This window comes from Talpa europaea (assembly GCF_964194135.1).
Source record: "Talpa europaea genome assembly, chromosome: 12".
Lineage (NCBI taxonomy): Eukaryota > Metazoa > Chordata > Mammalia > Eulipotyphla > Talpidae > Talpa > Talpa europaea.
In genome coordinates this window covers 39,705,072-39,717,606 of record NC_140079.1, presented here as the reverse complement: position 1 = coordinate 39,717,606, position 12,535 = coordinate 39,705,072, and the positions used below count along the sequence as shown (strand labels likewise).

The window sequence follows — 12,535 nt, the reverse complement described above, 5'->3', positions numbered from 1 at the left end:
CTTAACCCCTGGTCAATCATTAACTGGCCAGCTGGTGTCCTGTATTGTGCAAGGGTCTGGCGATGGCATGACAGTTGCATCAGGCAAATGTCCGGCCGGGCCACGTTGGGATCACGCTGGCTTGGGCTCAGGGCCAGGTATGGGCTAGGAGTAGTGGGAGGACAGGCTCAGGCCCTGCTAGGGGACCCTGGTACTCTGCATTTGGGTTCCCCAACTCTGGGTAAGCATAACTCTGGGTAAGTGAGAGTCATGTGCACTAGAGTTTAGCCCAGAGCTGTTCAATGGTAACTGGTCTCCTCACACCCTTCCCACAAGCCTGCAATGCTGGGACCTTTGCTGGCCTGGTCAAGAGTTGGGGGAGAGTTGGGCCTCCCTGGTGGTGCAAGGGGTTAAGATGCAGCTCTATGAAGCTATCTGCAGCCACTGCAGCACTAGTTCGATCCCCAGCCAGGGAGGTGACCCACATGGCGCAACGAACCTCTCCTGTCTCACCCGCTGCTCCCCTCAGCAGTGTATTTCAGTCAATATGCCTGTTCTGTTTCCCACTCTCTGGTGAATCTTCTCACCCCCCACATCTCTGGCCTGCACCCCAGCTCTTGTATGCATAAATAATCTTTAAAAAAAAAAGGGGAGTTGGCGGATTACATGCAGGTGGTAGAGACTCTCCCAAGGCTACACAGCTGATTCCAGGACCCACACATGCCCCAGATCAATGCCAACTGCCATTTTTTCTCCCTGATGCCTGTGGGCAAGTGCTGCAATTTCCCTGCTTATAAATTAGTCCTGCCTCTCAGGCCACTTGTGACAAGTGAATTTACTTCATGCTGAGTGCTTAAGACTGAGCCCAGCATGCAGTAGATGCCACATTAGTGTTTGCTGACATTACTCTTGTTTATTGTCATTGGTCTTGTTACAAAGACTCAGCTGGGAGGCCTGATGCCCCCATTATGTGGACAGGGAAACTGGGCCTAGAGGGAGGTTGGGGCTTGCACAGTTATCCCTGGAGGAGTGGCAGAACTCTGACTCCAGGCCAGCCTCTATCTCCAACTCTGGCCTCAGTTTCCCCACCTAAGGGATAGACCACATAACTCCAGTGGCCTCTTCTGCAAGAAGGGCAATCAGGCCCTTGAGCCAAGTGATGACTGGTCAGTCTGGATGGGACTTGGACCTACCACTGGCCACATAGGTCACCTTCTTGAAACCCTGGCCCTGAGCACCCTCTGTCCTCTGACCTTCACCTCGCTGTGCCCATTAGAACTCCTTAGTCCCTCTGTTCCCACCCGCTGCCATACTCTTCCCTATGTGTGCTCTGATGGTATCCATCTGTCCCCCACCCTCTGACACCCTCTCTTTCCCCCAGGAACCTGCTGTACGTGTATCCACACAGTCTTAACTTCAGCAGCCGCCAAGGCTCCGTGCGCAACCTCACTGTGCGAGTACAATACATGGCAGGCGAGGACCCCAGCCAGGCCCTGCCGGTCAGTGACTGTGCCCAGGGGAAGCAGATGAGGTGTCTCTAGGGGGACCCTCATGGCCCTGTTCCCCCAGGTCATCTTTGGCAAGTCCAGTTGCAGTGAATTCACCCGAGAGGCCTTCACACCTGTGGTCTACCATAACAAGTCTGTGGGATAGGGGGATGGGGCACCAATGGGAGAGTTGGAGAAGCAGATGGGGGCAGTGGGTGGGGAGTGCTCGGGAGCACTCATGGGAAACCAGAAGCAGAGACAGCGGGGCCTGGCAGCACTGGGGGAACATGTGGGGGTGGATATAGAGGGGTATTACAAGCCCCAGCAAAAATCCTGTGGGAGCAAGGGCTATACAAGCCCCAGCAAAAATCCTTCCTTCCTGGAAGGTCACCTGAGTTCTACGAGGAGTTCAAACTGCGTCTCCCGGCCTGTGTGACCGAGAACCACCATCTGCTCTTCACTTTCTACCATGTCAGCTGCCAGCCCCGGCCAGGCACAGCCTTGGAGACTCCTGTGGGCTTTACTGTGAGCCCCCCTTCCCCCAGCCTACACCCGCCCTCCCCCGCCCTCTGGCCCCTTCCTGGCCCCACATCTGACCCCAGCCTTCCCCCAGTGGATACCGCTGCTGCAACATGGCCGCCTGCGGACCGGCCCCTTCTGCCTGCCTGTGTCGGTGGACCAGCCCCCGCCTAGCTACTCTGTGCTGACACCAGATGTATGTGCCCTGCCCTGGCCCTGCCTGCACTCCCAGCCCCCCACCGCGTGGTCTGCTATTAATGAATTACCTGCCCTCCCACTTGTACCCTTGTAGTCCTCTGGTGGACCCTCCAGGGCCCTGATCGCCTCACCACTCTCATTATTGCCTCTGTATGGGTCTGTGGCCCTCTCCCCCACTAGTCATAATTCATCTGTGTCCCCTGCCTCTGCACCCACTGTCCCCCCACTAAAATTCCCACTACCTTTCCACTCAGTTCTCCCTGATCACTGCTGCCTAGTAGTACCCCACTGGGCATTTAGGATCCAGGGCCCATCACCCAGCCCACTCCCACTTATCCTCAAGGAATATTCCATCACCCTCCCACTTATGCTCAAGCCTCCCATTATATTATTTCCTAATTCATTCCCTCCAATTAACCTTCACCCTTGATCTCCGTTCTCTGTCCCTGCCCCCACTCCGTTAGCATCCCAGGCTTCCTGCTTGCCCAGTGGACCCCTATAATAAGTACTCCCTTTCCCTCCCTTTACCCCCACGGGGGCAATGCCTGCCAGCTCTCCTAAGCTGGCCATGCTTAGGCCACAGTGTCGCAATTGGGTCCAGCAGCCCAGTTGATGGGGGAGGGCTGGCCAATGCCTGCCTGATATGTCCCTCCCACAGGTGGCGCTGCCGGGTATGCGCTGGGTGGATGGCCACAAGGGCGTGTTCAGTGTGGAGCTTACAGCCGTGTCCTCTGTGCACCCGCAGGTAGGGGGTAGGACAGAAACCCAGGGATCCACTCCAAGGGTTAGGCAACAGTTCCCGATTGCTAGGGAGGCCTGGCCTGGGAACATGGACGTGACTTTGTTCAGCTGGGCCAGGTTCCCAGGGAAGCTGCTGACTCAGGTGGGGACAGCCGTGCCAGTGGCCATCCCAGACCCTTCACCTGGTCTCGCCTCCTCTTTTATCCCTGGCTATTTCCTCCTCTCTCCCTCCTTTGTCCCTTTGTCCATCTATGGTCAGTTCATTCATTCCTAGCCTCTCTGCCCACTCAGCCCTTGATTTATCATCTCTCCCTACCTGAGTCCTTTCTGGAGCAAGAGCCCTGACCCTGCTCCACTCACCTCTGGCTCCCACCTAGGACTCCCACCTGGACAAATTCTTCACCCTGGTGCATGTCCTTGAGGAGGGGGCCTTCCCATTCCGACTCAAGGACACCGTGCTGAGTGAGGGCACCATGGAGCAGGAGCTACGGGCCAGCCTGGCAGCACTGCGCCTCGCCAGCCCCGAGCCCCTAGTAGCTTTCTCTCACCATGTGCTGGACAAGCTCATTCGTCTGGTTGTACGGCCCCCAATCATCTGTGGCCAGATCGGTGAGTGGGACCAAGAGTGAAAGGGGAGAAATTTAGATTATTAGATTTATATAGGTATAGGCCTCATACCTCAGTTTCCCCACCTGAAAAATGGCCCCCTGACTGGTGAATGCAGGTCTTCTATAACCCTTTCATGGTCACATGACCCCTTGGGCCCTAATGTCACTTCCTGAGGGAGATAGAAGGTTCAGGGCCCTGAACTTGACCTCTGTTCTGCCTGGCAGTGAACCTGGGTCGTGGGGTATTTGAAGCAATGGCTCATGTAGTCAGCCTTGTCCACCGGAGCCTGGAGGCTGCCCAGGACACATGTGGTCACTGCCCACTACTGGCTGCCTATGTCCACTATGCCTTCCGACTACCTGGCACTGAGCCCAGCCTCCCCAGCGGTGAGTAATGGTTGGGGACCCTGGGGGACAGGAAATAACTAGGAGGAGAGCTTTCCAAGCAGAGGGAATAACATGTGCAAAGGACCCGAGGCTAGTTTGGACAACTTGCAAGTGAACTTTTGGCCGCATCCTCAGGGCTGTGTTCTCTGTATACTTGACTGGCAGATGATTCAGCCAGACCACAAGCATGTTTGGTAGCTTGAATCATGGACTTAACATGGTCTGCCTGAGTTTGAATCTTACCTCTGCAAGCTCCAAGACCCTGGGCAAGTGGCTTCACCTCTCTGGGCCCTCTCATTCGTAAAATAAAGATAATAATTACCCCATCATGGTAGCTCATGCAGAATTCTTGATATAGTGAATACTCAATAAAGTTAGATTTCTTTTTTCATTTGCTGAATAATCAGTAGCAATCACTAATGCCTCTGGGCACTTAATATATGCCAGGTACTACTCTCAAGGTTTTTTAGTCTTCCCCAAATTGGTATGAGACAAGAATCATTGTCAAACTCATTTTACAGGTAAGGTATATGGAACTCAGAGAAGGAAAGCAACTTGGCTAAGCACAGCTGATTGGGGGAGGCTGGGATCCTCAAGGCAGATGGGTGAGAGGCTAACCATATTCCCTCCATCCTCAGGGGCCCTTCCGGTGACGGTGCAGGCTGCTACTTTGGCCCACGGGCCTGGCCGACCTGCAAGCCTCTACTTGGCCCGCTCCAAGAGCATCAGCAGCAGCAACCCTGACCTAGCCTTGGCCCCTGGCTCTGTGGATGATGAGGTGTCCCGCATCCTGGCTAGCAAGGTAGGGCGAGGGGGCCCTGATATCTCCAGCCTCTGTGGCCATGGCTGCTAGGTAGGTAGGTGGGGGATCTCAGTGTTGACGGAAGACAGGAACAACAGAGGCAACAGTATGGACACAGGCTTGACTGGGCAGAAGGGTGGGGCTATGACTGTCACAAGTTGGGGGTTGTGGCTCAGACTTTGCACTGGGCTCCACACTCCCAGGTTGTCCCAAGGATGGGTGGCTGGAGCTTGGCCTGGTTGATGAAAGAGCAGCATGTGCATAGTGCCACAGGTGCATATGTGTACTCATATGTACATATGTACACATACGTACATGGGGTGCGTACACAGGCACACCTTGGCCATCTGATGGTTCAGTTCCAGACCTCTGCAGTAAAGTGCATATCACAATAAAGGAAGCCATGCAACTTTTTCCTTCCCCAGTGCATATAAAATTTATGTTTACACTGTACTGCAGTCTATTAAGTGCAATAGCATTATGTCTAAAAATACAAAGTGTACACCCTTTTTTTTTAATTTTTTTTAATTCATTTTTGCGTGGAAGAATTGGGGTGTAGGCCAGAGGTGCAGGAGTAAAGGATTCACCAGAGACAGAGTTAGGGAACAGAACAGACAGACTGACTAAAATACACTGCTGAGGGGAGCAGTGGGCGAAGCAGAAGAGGTCTGCTGCGCCGTGTGGGTCAGCTCTCTGGCTGGGGATCAAACTCAGGCCATAGGAGTGATTGTACTGAGACTTAACCCCTAAGGCACCAGAGAGGCCCCAATATGCACACCATAATTAGATGTGGCACAGAGATATGAAACTATTGGGAAAACAGTGCCAACAAACTTATTCCATGCAGGGAACAACCTTCAATTGGTAAAAAAAAGCACTACCTGCAAAGCACAGTAAGGCAAGGTACAACACAAGGTCTGCCTGTACTCATGCACCCCATGCACAAAGGAACACAGGTGCATACCCTTCCGTACTCTGCACATATATATGTGGGAGACGTGTGTATGTACCCCACGCACATATGTGCACACCCATTTTCCAGGGTTGCATATGAGTGCCACGTGGGCACACATATGGCCCATTGCAGATTCACGCTTGGTATTTCGTGCTGGTTTTTCCATCCTCTACCCAGGGATTCTACCGCTTACCCATGTATCTCTAGGGTGTCGACCGCTCACATTCCTGGGTGAATTCTGCTTATGCTCCAGGAGGCAGCAAGGCTGTGCTGCGACGGGCACCCCCTTATTGTGGGGCTGATCCTAGACAGGTGCCTCCCTATTTGACCTTACACTTGTGCGACCCCACCTCAGCATGAGCTCTTTCCACCTTCCTGGCTGTGACTGACTAACCTAGGGGGGCTGCCTGAAGGAGGTAATAGAACCCTCCTGCCTTTGTTCAGTGCTGTGAAATTGGGTTTTCTTAACAAGTCTTCTTAACCAGCCTTTAGTTGCCACCCAGACTACAGCCTCCAGCAGAAACAAAAGGGGCAGGGTGGCATACAAATCACATGCAAATAATTTGCAAATCCAATCACTATACCCTCACTGCCTTGCATGACCACTTTCTCTCCCTCTAATACACTCTGCTCAGGGGATGCTCAGTTGTTTCCCTGATAGAGCAACCTGATTGGTGTCCAGGGGCCAGAATTGAACCCCTGGGCTCTCCTATCCCATTTCAGGCAGCGGGACTCCTGTGGGCCATTTTCTTGACCTGCCCCTTCCTAGACCCTTGGTGTGGGCAGGGCCCTTGCCATCACACAGACCTGGGTTGGAGTCCTGGTCCTGCTACTGGCTCACCCTGTGCCCCAGGCTCTGAATTTCTGGTGTGGTAAAGACTCAGAGTACTAAGTGCTCAGCTCTGTGGTCCTGAGTCTTGGGGGGAATTTGGGCATCCAGCAGAATTTTGTTGGAGGAGCAGATCTTAAGCCCCGCTTCACCCCTGAGCTGCTGACCAATCAAATAAATGCACAAGTATGTGAGAACACAATGTGAGAATGCCTGGAAGAAATTGAACAGCAAGGAGGCCACCAGCCTCCCTCCCGGTAGTAACATTTTGGTTGAAAGCTGAAGGGTGAGATAAAGTTAGCGAGGGAAGGTGGGTGTTCCAGGTGGTAGGAAAGGCACATGTTTGGGGCCAAGATCAGAGGCCCCTGAACACCGAGAGGAGTCCATGGGGCATATGTGGTCACAGGCTCAGTTCCGCTCTGCACCCATCACCCCCATAACCTGCACTGCATGGGCAGCAAGAGGGGGCTGTAGGTGCGAGCAGGGAGACTTATGGACAGTCTTCTCCCTCCCGGGATTTCTGGAAATTTTCATTCAGCCCCCCAGCATTTTTAACAAGGCTTCCTCTGGTGCCTTCTATTCTCTGAGGTGTCAGCTGGATCTTGAAGAGCATATAGGATGTGACAAGATGGTGGGAGAGTGGGCATTCCAGGTGGGGGAGCCACCAGAGCTGAACTTTGCAGTGGGTGCCCCACCTGCTACATGCTGAGAATCCAGGGCTTAGCTGGGACTGTGGGAGCCAGGGGCCCTCGCATGCCAAAACAGGGCCTGGGTAGGTCCCAGGGGCCTATTATGTCTGTAATTGTAGCCAATACCAGTGGCCTCACCTCTTGTCAGTGAAGGAGGAGGGAAGAGTGGAGCTTGTGTCTCCTGGACCCATTTTACAGATGGAGACACTGAGACCTGGTGAGGCCCCCAGCAAGGCTGAATTGGGGCCAGACCTGGAACTTGGGGCACTCTCAGCTTCTCTTGATGCCTCTCATCACCGTTCACTTCCTCTATCCTTACTTTCTTCCTCTTCTTTCCATCCTCCCTTTAATCTGTCTCTGCTCCCAGTCCCCATGCTCTTTCTCCACCTCTGTGTTCTCTTCCACTCCTGGGTCCATGAACTCTCTGCCCTTGGTCATACCCACTCCACCTTGTCTGGCCACATTCTGCTTTCTGTGCTGATTCTGTCTTCTTCACCTACACTCTCTCACTCCATCTATTCTCTTACCACCGTCCATGTTGGCTTCTGCTCCTTCCATGCCTACTCCTCTCTGACAGCTGCGCCACATTCCCACCCTGTGTGTCACCTCCTGACTGAATCTTTATCATTATTCTCATCTCTTCTGTCACATTTTTTTCCTTCTCTGTCTACACCCACACACCTGGATCTTTATTAACCCATCTCTCTCCATCTTTGCCCTGCTGCCTGTATCTACACTAACCCCCCTCGCCATCCCATCCTCTTCACCCCATCCTATCATAGGCCATCGACTGCAACCCTAACCGAACCTCCTCCTACCTTGAGGGCTCCTCCTCGGCCCCATCAGCCACCCAGCCAAGACCCACTATGCAAAAGGTAGTGGAGGGAGAGGTGGGTGGCACAATTTTGGCCCCAGCCCCCAGCAAAAAGATCCAGAGTGCCCCTCCCTCAAGAGCCCAGGGAAAGGTCATGCTGACTCCTTTTCTCTCCCCTTCCTCCTCCGTGCCCCGCCCCCGCATGGCCTCCTGCTGCTCTAACCCCCAAACCCTTCAACTGCATCCCACCCCATCAGGCCCTGGCAGGGGGTGGGGGTAGGATTTAGCAGGGGGCCTCTCTACTCTCTGTGACCTTTGCTTCTATCTTCAGCTGCTTCACGAGGAGCTGGCGTTGCAGTGGGTGGTGAGCAGCAGTGCTGTGCGTGAGGCTGTCCTGCAGCATGCCTGGTTCTTCTTCCAGCTCATGGTGAGACATCCACCTGCCCACCTGAGAGCGAGGCCCCCTGTGGAGACCCTCTTCTAGAGAGAGAAGCCCCCTGAGATTGTCCCTGCCACCCCTGAGAAATGATCTGAGACCCCTCACAAAGAGAGATAGGAGCTACCAAGGGATCTCTCCCTAGAGAAGGATCCCCTGAAACTCACCTGAACCCCCTCCACAGAGAGAGGACCTCCCCTACCTTCTCTATAAGATTGTCTAGTGAGATCATTGAGAGAGCCTTAACCAGAGAGACTCCCTCCCTATCAACACAAGAAATCTCCCCAGATAGAGAAGGAATCCCTAGTGAGCAAACTTGAGAGACCATCCAAACTCTTCAAGAGGTGCTTTGAGCAGTTCCTTCTCACTACAACCCCTGCAATCTGGTGAGCCCATCTGGGCCCCCATCAGACCGTATCCCTCAAGCCCCTACTTGCAGACTCTGCCCCAAGAGAACTGCTCCGCTCCAGTCCCTCCCACACAACCTCAGCCTCTTCCTTCCTTGCGCTCTTCCTAGAACCCACTCAGGTTCTGCCTAAGCTCATTTCCAGCTCAACAAGGTGCAGGCCCCATCCACAGCCCTCAGGCATAGCCCTTGGCCCCCTCTGCCCAGAGCCCTCAAGTCCCACCTCTGGCTCCTCCCCTCCCCTTCCCCCAGGTGAAAAGCATGGCATTGCACCTGCTTCTGAGCCAGAAACTAGACACACCCCGCAAGCTTCGCTTTCCTGGGCGTTTCCTGGATGACATCACTGCCCTGGTGGGCTCTGTAGGTCTGGAGGTCATCACCCGTGTCTACAAGGTGAGGAGGGAAGTACCTGAGGCAGGACATAGAGCCAGTCAGCTGACGGGGGTGCACCAATCCTGCAACAGATGCTCCTGACTGTGAGACCATGAATCTTATTAGCTGGAGGGGTCTGTCCATTCAGAGTTTGTTTCTTGAACACCCACTGTGTGCACAGCCCTGTGCTGGCCACTGGAGACATAGCAGTGAGCAGAACAGACCCAGTACCTTCCCTGGTGGAACTGATCTTTAGGGGAGACTAGAAGGAGGTGAGGAGCAATACAGATGATGTCTGGAGGAAGAACATTCCAGGCAGAAAATAGCAAGCACAAAGGTCCTGAGGTAGAACTCTGACTGAGTTGTTAGAGGAGCAGTGAGGTGGTTGATAGGGAATTGAGTGAACAAAGGAGGGGATGGGAATTGGCAATGGCAGGAACATGACAGAAGATCCATTAGCCCTTACTGCAGTGCCAGCTTACAGTAGGTGCTCAACACAGACATTGATGTTCTGAGAGCTTGGCAGTTGTGCGGGCCCTGGATCACTGAATCCAATACCCACAGGGACTAAGCAGGCAATAATAATAATGAAAATGATACTGAGCATTTAGTGACTGCTCTATGTGCACCTAAGCACTTTAGATGGATATCATTTCATTCTTCCCACAAACCCATAAAGTTAGTATTGCCGTTATCTCCATTCATTAATGGCAAAACAGTAGAGAAGGACTGAGTAATGATCTAATACCACACAACTGGGAAGGGACAGAATGGGGATTCGAACTCTAGCCCACCAACTCCAAAACCCACATCCTCACCTCACCCTGCTCCATCTGGGAGAATGGGGCTTGTGGTGGACCATGGGCATGTGCCTGTTAACTATGGCCAGAGTGTCTGATTTGTAATGAGAAATGGGTCTTCTAAATTTAATGGGAACTTTCCAGATTTTTGAAACACCCTGTCTGGCCCAAGTTAGCCTTTGTGCAATCCCCTGTGACCTCTGCACTGGTCTCAAAGGTCTCAACCTTGTTTCATTGGAGCGTCCCCAAGGGCTGACATTTCCCATATTGTGAGGAAACACCCTCAGAAATGTCTGTGAGGAGTTGATAACAGGCCACAGTGGTTTCATTCCTTCTTGTGTCATTTATTGAACACAGACTATCAGATTCCATGCACAAGATAGACCCTTCTCTGCCCCCTGTAGACTCAGAGCTCAGGTGCTTTTGTATTTCGTTTTTTGGGGTTGCAAAGAACAGGGGGCCACTGAGATTAACTTGTGAGGCTACAGAATGACTTACAAGTGCAGCCAGTCCTCAAAGCCAAAACTACCCCATAGGTATTCCTTACACTTACCAGGGGCATCCTGTCCCACGGGCCTTTATACTTACCGTTCCTTCTGCCATGGATGCCTTTTTCTCCTTGGCTCTTTATTGTCCTTCAGGCTTCTCTTGAAACAGCACCTTGTTCTACTGCCTTCAAAATACATAGACCTATGTGGAATCCTTTTGTTTATTGTCTGTCTCCTTCATCCCCTCCCTGTCCCTTCTCACTGCACCCCCTCACACATACATGTGAGCCAGACAAGCAAAAGGGACTTTATCTGTCTCACTGACACACAGTAGATGCTCAATAAATGATGGCTGAGGCCATAAGAGTTAGGACAGAGGTTAATTTGCATGAACATAAACACGAATGGTTTAAATGTGTCCCAGGTTTAATTCTAAGCATAAGTGGGCTGCAGGGGTTAGGGGACAGAGGGTGGGCTCCACAACGTGGGCCTGATCATCTCAGTTCACCATGGCACTACCACATCAGGCATTACAAGAGATAGGGAGTGGAGGAGGGTAGGGGTGTAAGGGCATAGGATGTGTCCCTTTCATAAATGTGGACCGCGTCACTTCCACAAAGCTCATTAGCCAGAATATGGTCACATGGTTCGATTCAGCTGCAAGGGAATCCGGGAAATGTAGTCTTTACACAGTTCAACTCTAAAGAGTGTGGTGATACCTTAAGAGAAGAGGATGGGAAGGGGCTGTCATTGGTAACCTTGGTGACAGCCAGACCCCATGCAGGGACCTGAAGCATAATGGGGCATGTGGGTGTGGATTGACTGGCACTTATGTCTCCAGGATTCAGAGCTGGCTGAGCGCCTCAATGCCAGCCTGGCCTTCTTCCTCAGTGATCTGCTGTCCCTGGCAGACCGTGGCTTTGTCTTCAGCCTGATCCGGGCCCACTACAAGCAGGTAGGAGTCTGTTGACAGGCACAGCACACCTGCATTTGACTGGCTGGTGGTGGAACCACCATGTTACTGTCGCCTGTACCCCTTAACCCACAGGTGGCCACGCGGCTGCAGTCAGCCCCCAATCCAACAGCCCTGCAGACCCTACGCATGGACTTCACTCGCATCCTGTGCAGTCATGAGCACTACGTGACTCTCAACCTCCCCTGCTGTCCCTTGTCACCCCCAGCCTCGCCCTCACCTTCCATATCCTCCACCACCTCCCAGGTGGGCTGATTTCATTTCTGGTTTATCCCCTTGACCTATGACCTTTCACCTTCAGTTCCTCATCTGTGGTTCCTTCATCTCTGTTTCATAGTGGTCCATTGTCCATGGGAACCAACCCCTTAACCGCTAATCCATCACTCTGACTCCTCATTCTTAATAGTATCCCAGGAGGATCAAATTCTAGTATCTCACCCCTAGATCCTAACTCTCAGACTTCCTTCTGACTTTTGACTCTAGACCCTGTCACCACACTCTAACCTCTGCTGACTTTTAACCCCATGTCACTGTCTCCTCCAAATGAACTAACTCCAATCTTTCACATCTGACCTTTGACCATAGGCACCCTGCCATCCCTGTGTTCTCCCCCTACCCTCTGCAGAGTTCCACCTTCTCCAGCCAGGCTCCAGACCCCAAGGTGACAAGCATGTTTGAACTGAGTGGGCCGTTCCGGCAGCAGCACTTCCTGGCTGGGCTTCTGCTGACAGAGCTGGCTCTGGCTCTAGAACCTGAAACTGAGGGGTAAGCACAGATCTGTCTAGCCCCAGGGCAAGTGGGAAAGTCTGGAAGCTGCATCCACTCTGCCCTGAGCACTACACTACCCCACAGGGCATCCCTGCTGCACAAGAAAGCCATCAGTGCAGTCCACAGCCTGCTCTGTGGCCATGACGCCGACCCCCGCTATGCTGAGGCCACCGTGAAGGCCCGTGTCGCGGAGCTGTATCTGCCACTGCTGGCACTCGCACGGGACACACTGCCACGGCTGCACGACTTTGCTGGTCAGGGGGCCAGGGCAGGATGGGGTCATA

General features: G+C 53.1%; 1 protein-coding gene across 3 annotated transcripts in view; it reads left to right on the top strand.

The window, feature by feature from the left end:
* Window positions 1-12,535, top strand: part of DOCK6 (dedicator of cytokinesis 6) — a 40,340-nt gene that overhangs the window by 16,260 nt on the left and 11,545 nt on the right. The window contains exons 15-30 of one of the 3 annotated variants that reach the window (XM_084250963.1): window positions 1,361-1,478; window positions 1,549-1,623; window positions 1,857-1,991; window positions 2,080-2,181; window positions 2,842-2,928; window positions 3,302-3,533; window positions 3,758-3,919; window positions 4,558-4,721; window positions 5,884-5,988; window positions 7,977-8,069; window positions 8,340-8,435; window positions 9,103-9,243; window positions 11,352-11,465; window positions 11,559-11,729; window positions 12,109-12,248; window positions 12,336-12,505. In XM_084250963.1, coding sequence (XP_084107089.1) covers window positions 1,361-1,478; window positions 1,549-1,623; window positions 1,857-1,991; window positions 2,080-2,181; window positions 2,842-2,928; window positions 3,302-3,533; window positions 3,758-3,919; window positions 4,558-4,721; window positions 5,884-5,988; window positions 7,977-8,069; window positions 8,340-8,435; window positions 9,103-9,243; window positions 11,352-11,465; window positions 11,559-11,729; window positions 12,109-12,248; window positions 12,336-12,505 — 2,105 coding nt within the window. The remainder of the gene's footprint in view (window positions 1-1,360; window positions 1,479-1,548; window positions 1,624-1,856; window positions 1,992-2,079; window positions 2,182-2,841; window positions 2,929-3,301; window positions 3,534-3,757; window positions 3,920-4,557; window positions 4,722-5,883; window positions 5,989-7,976; window positions 8,070-8,339; window positions 8,436-9,102; window positions 9,244-11,351; window positions 11,466-11,558; window positions 11,730-12,108; window positions 12,249-12,335; window positions 12,506-12,535) is intronic. The other 2 variants (XM_084250964.1, XM_084250965.1) reach the window with 2 other exon arrangements.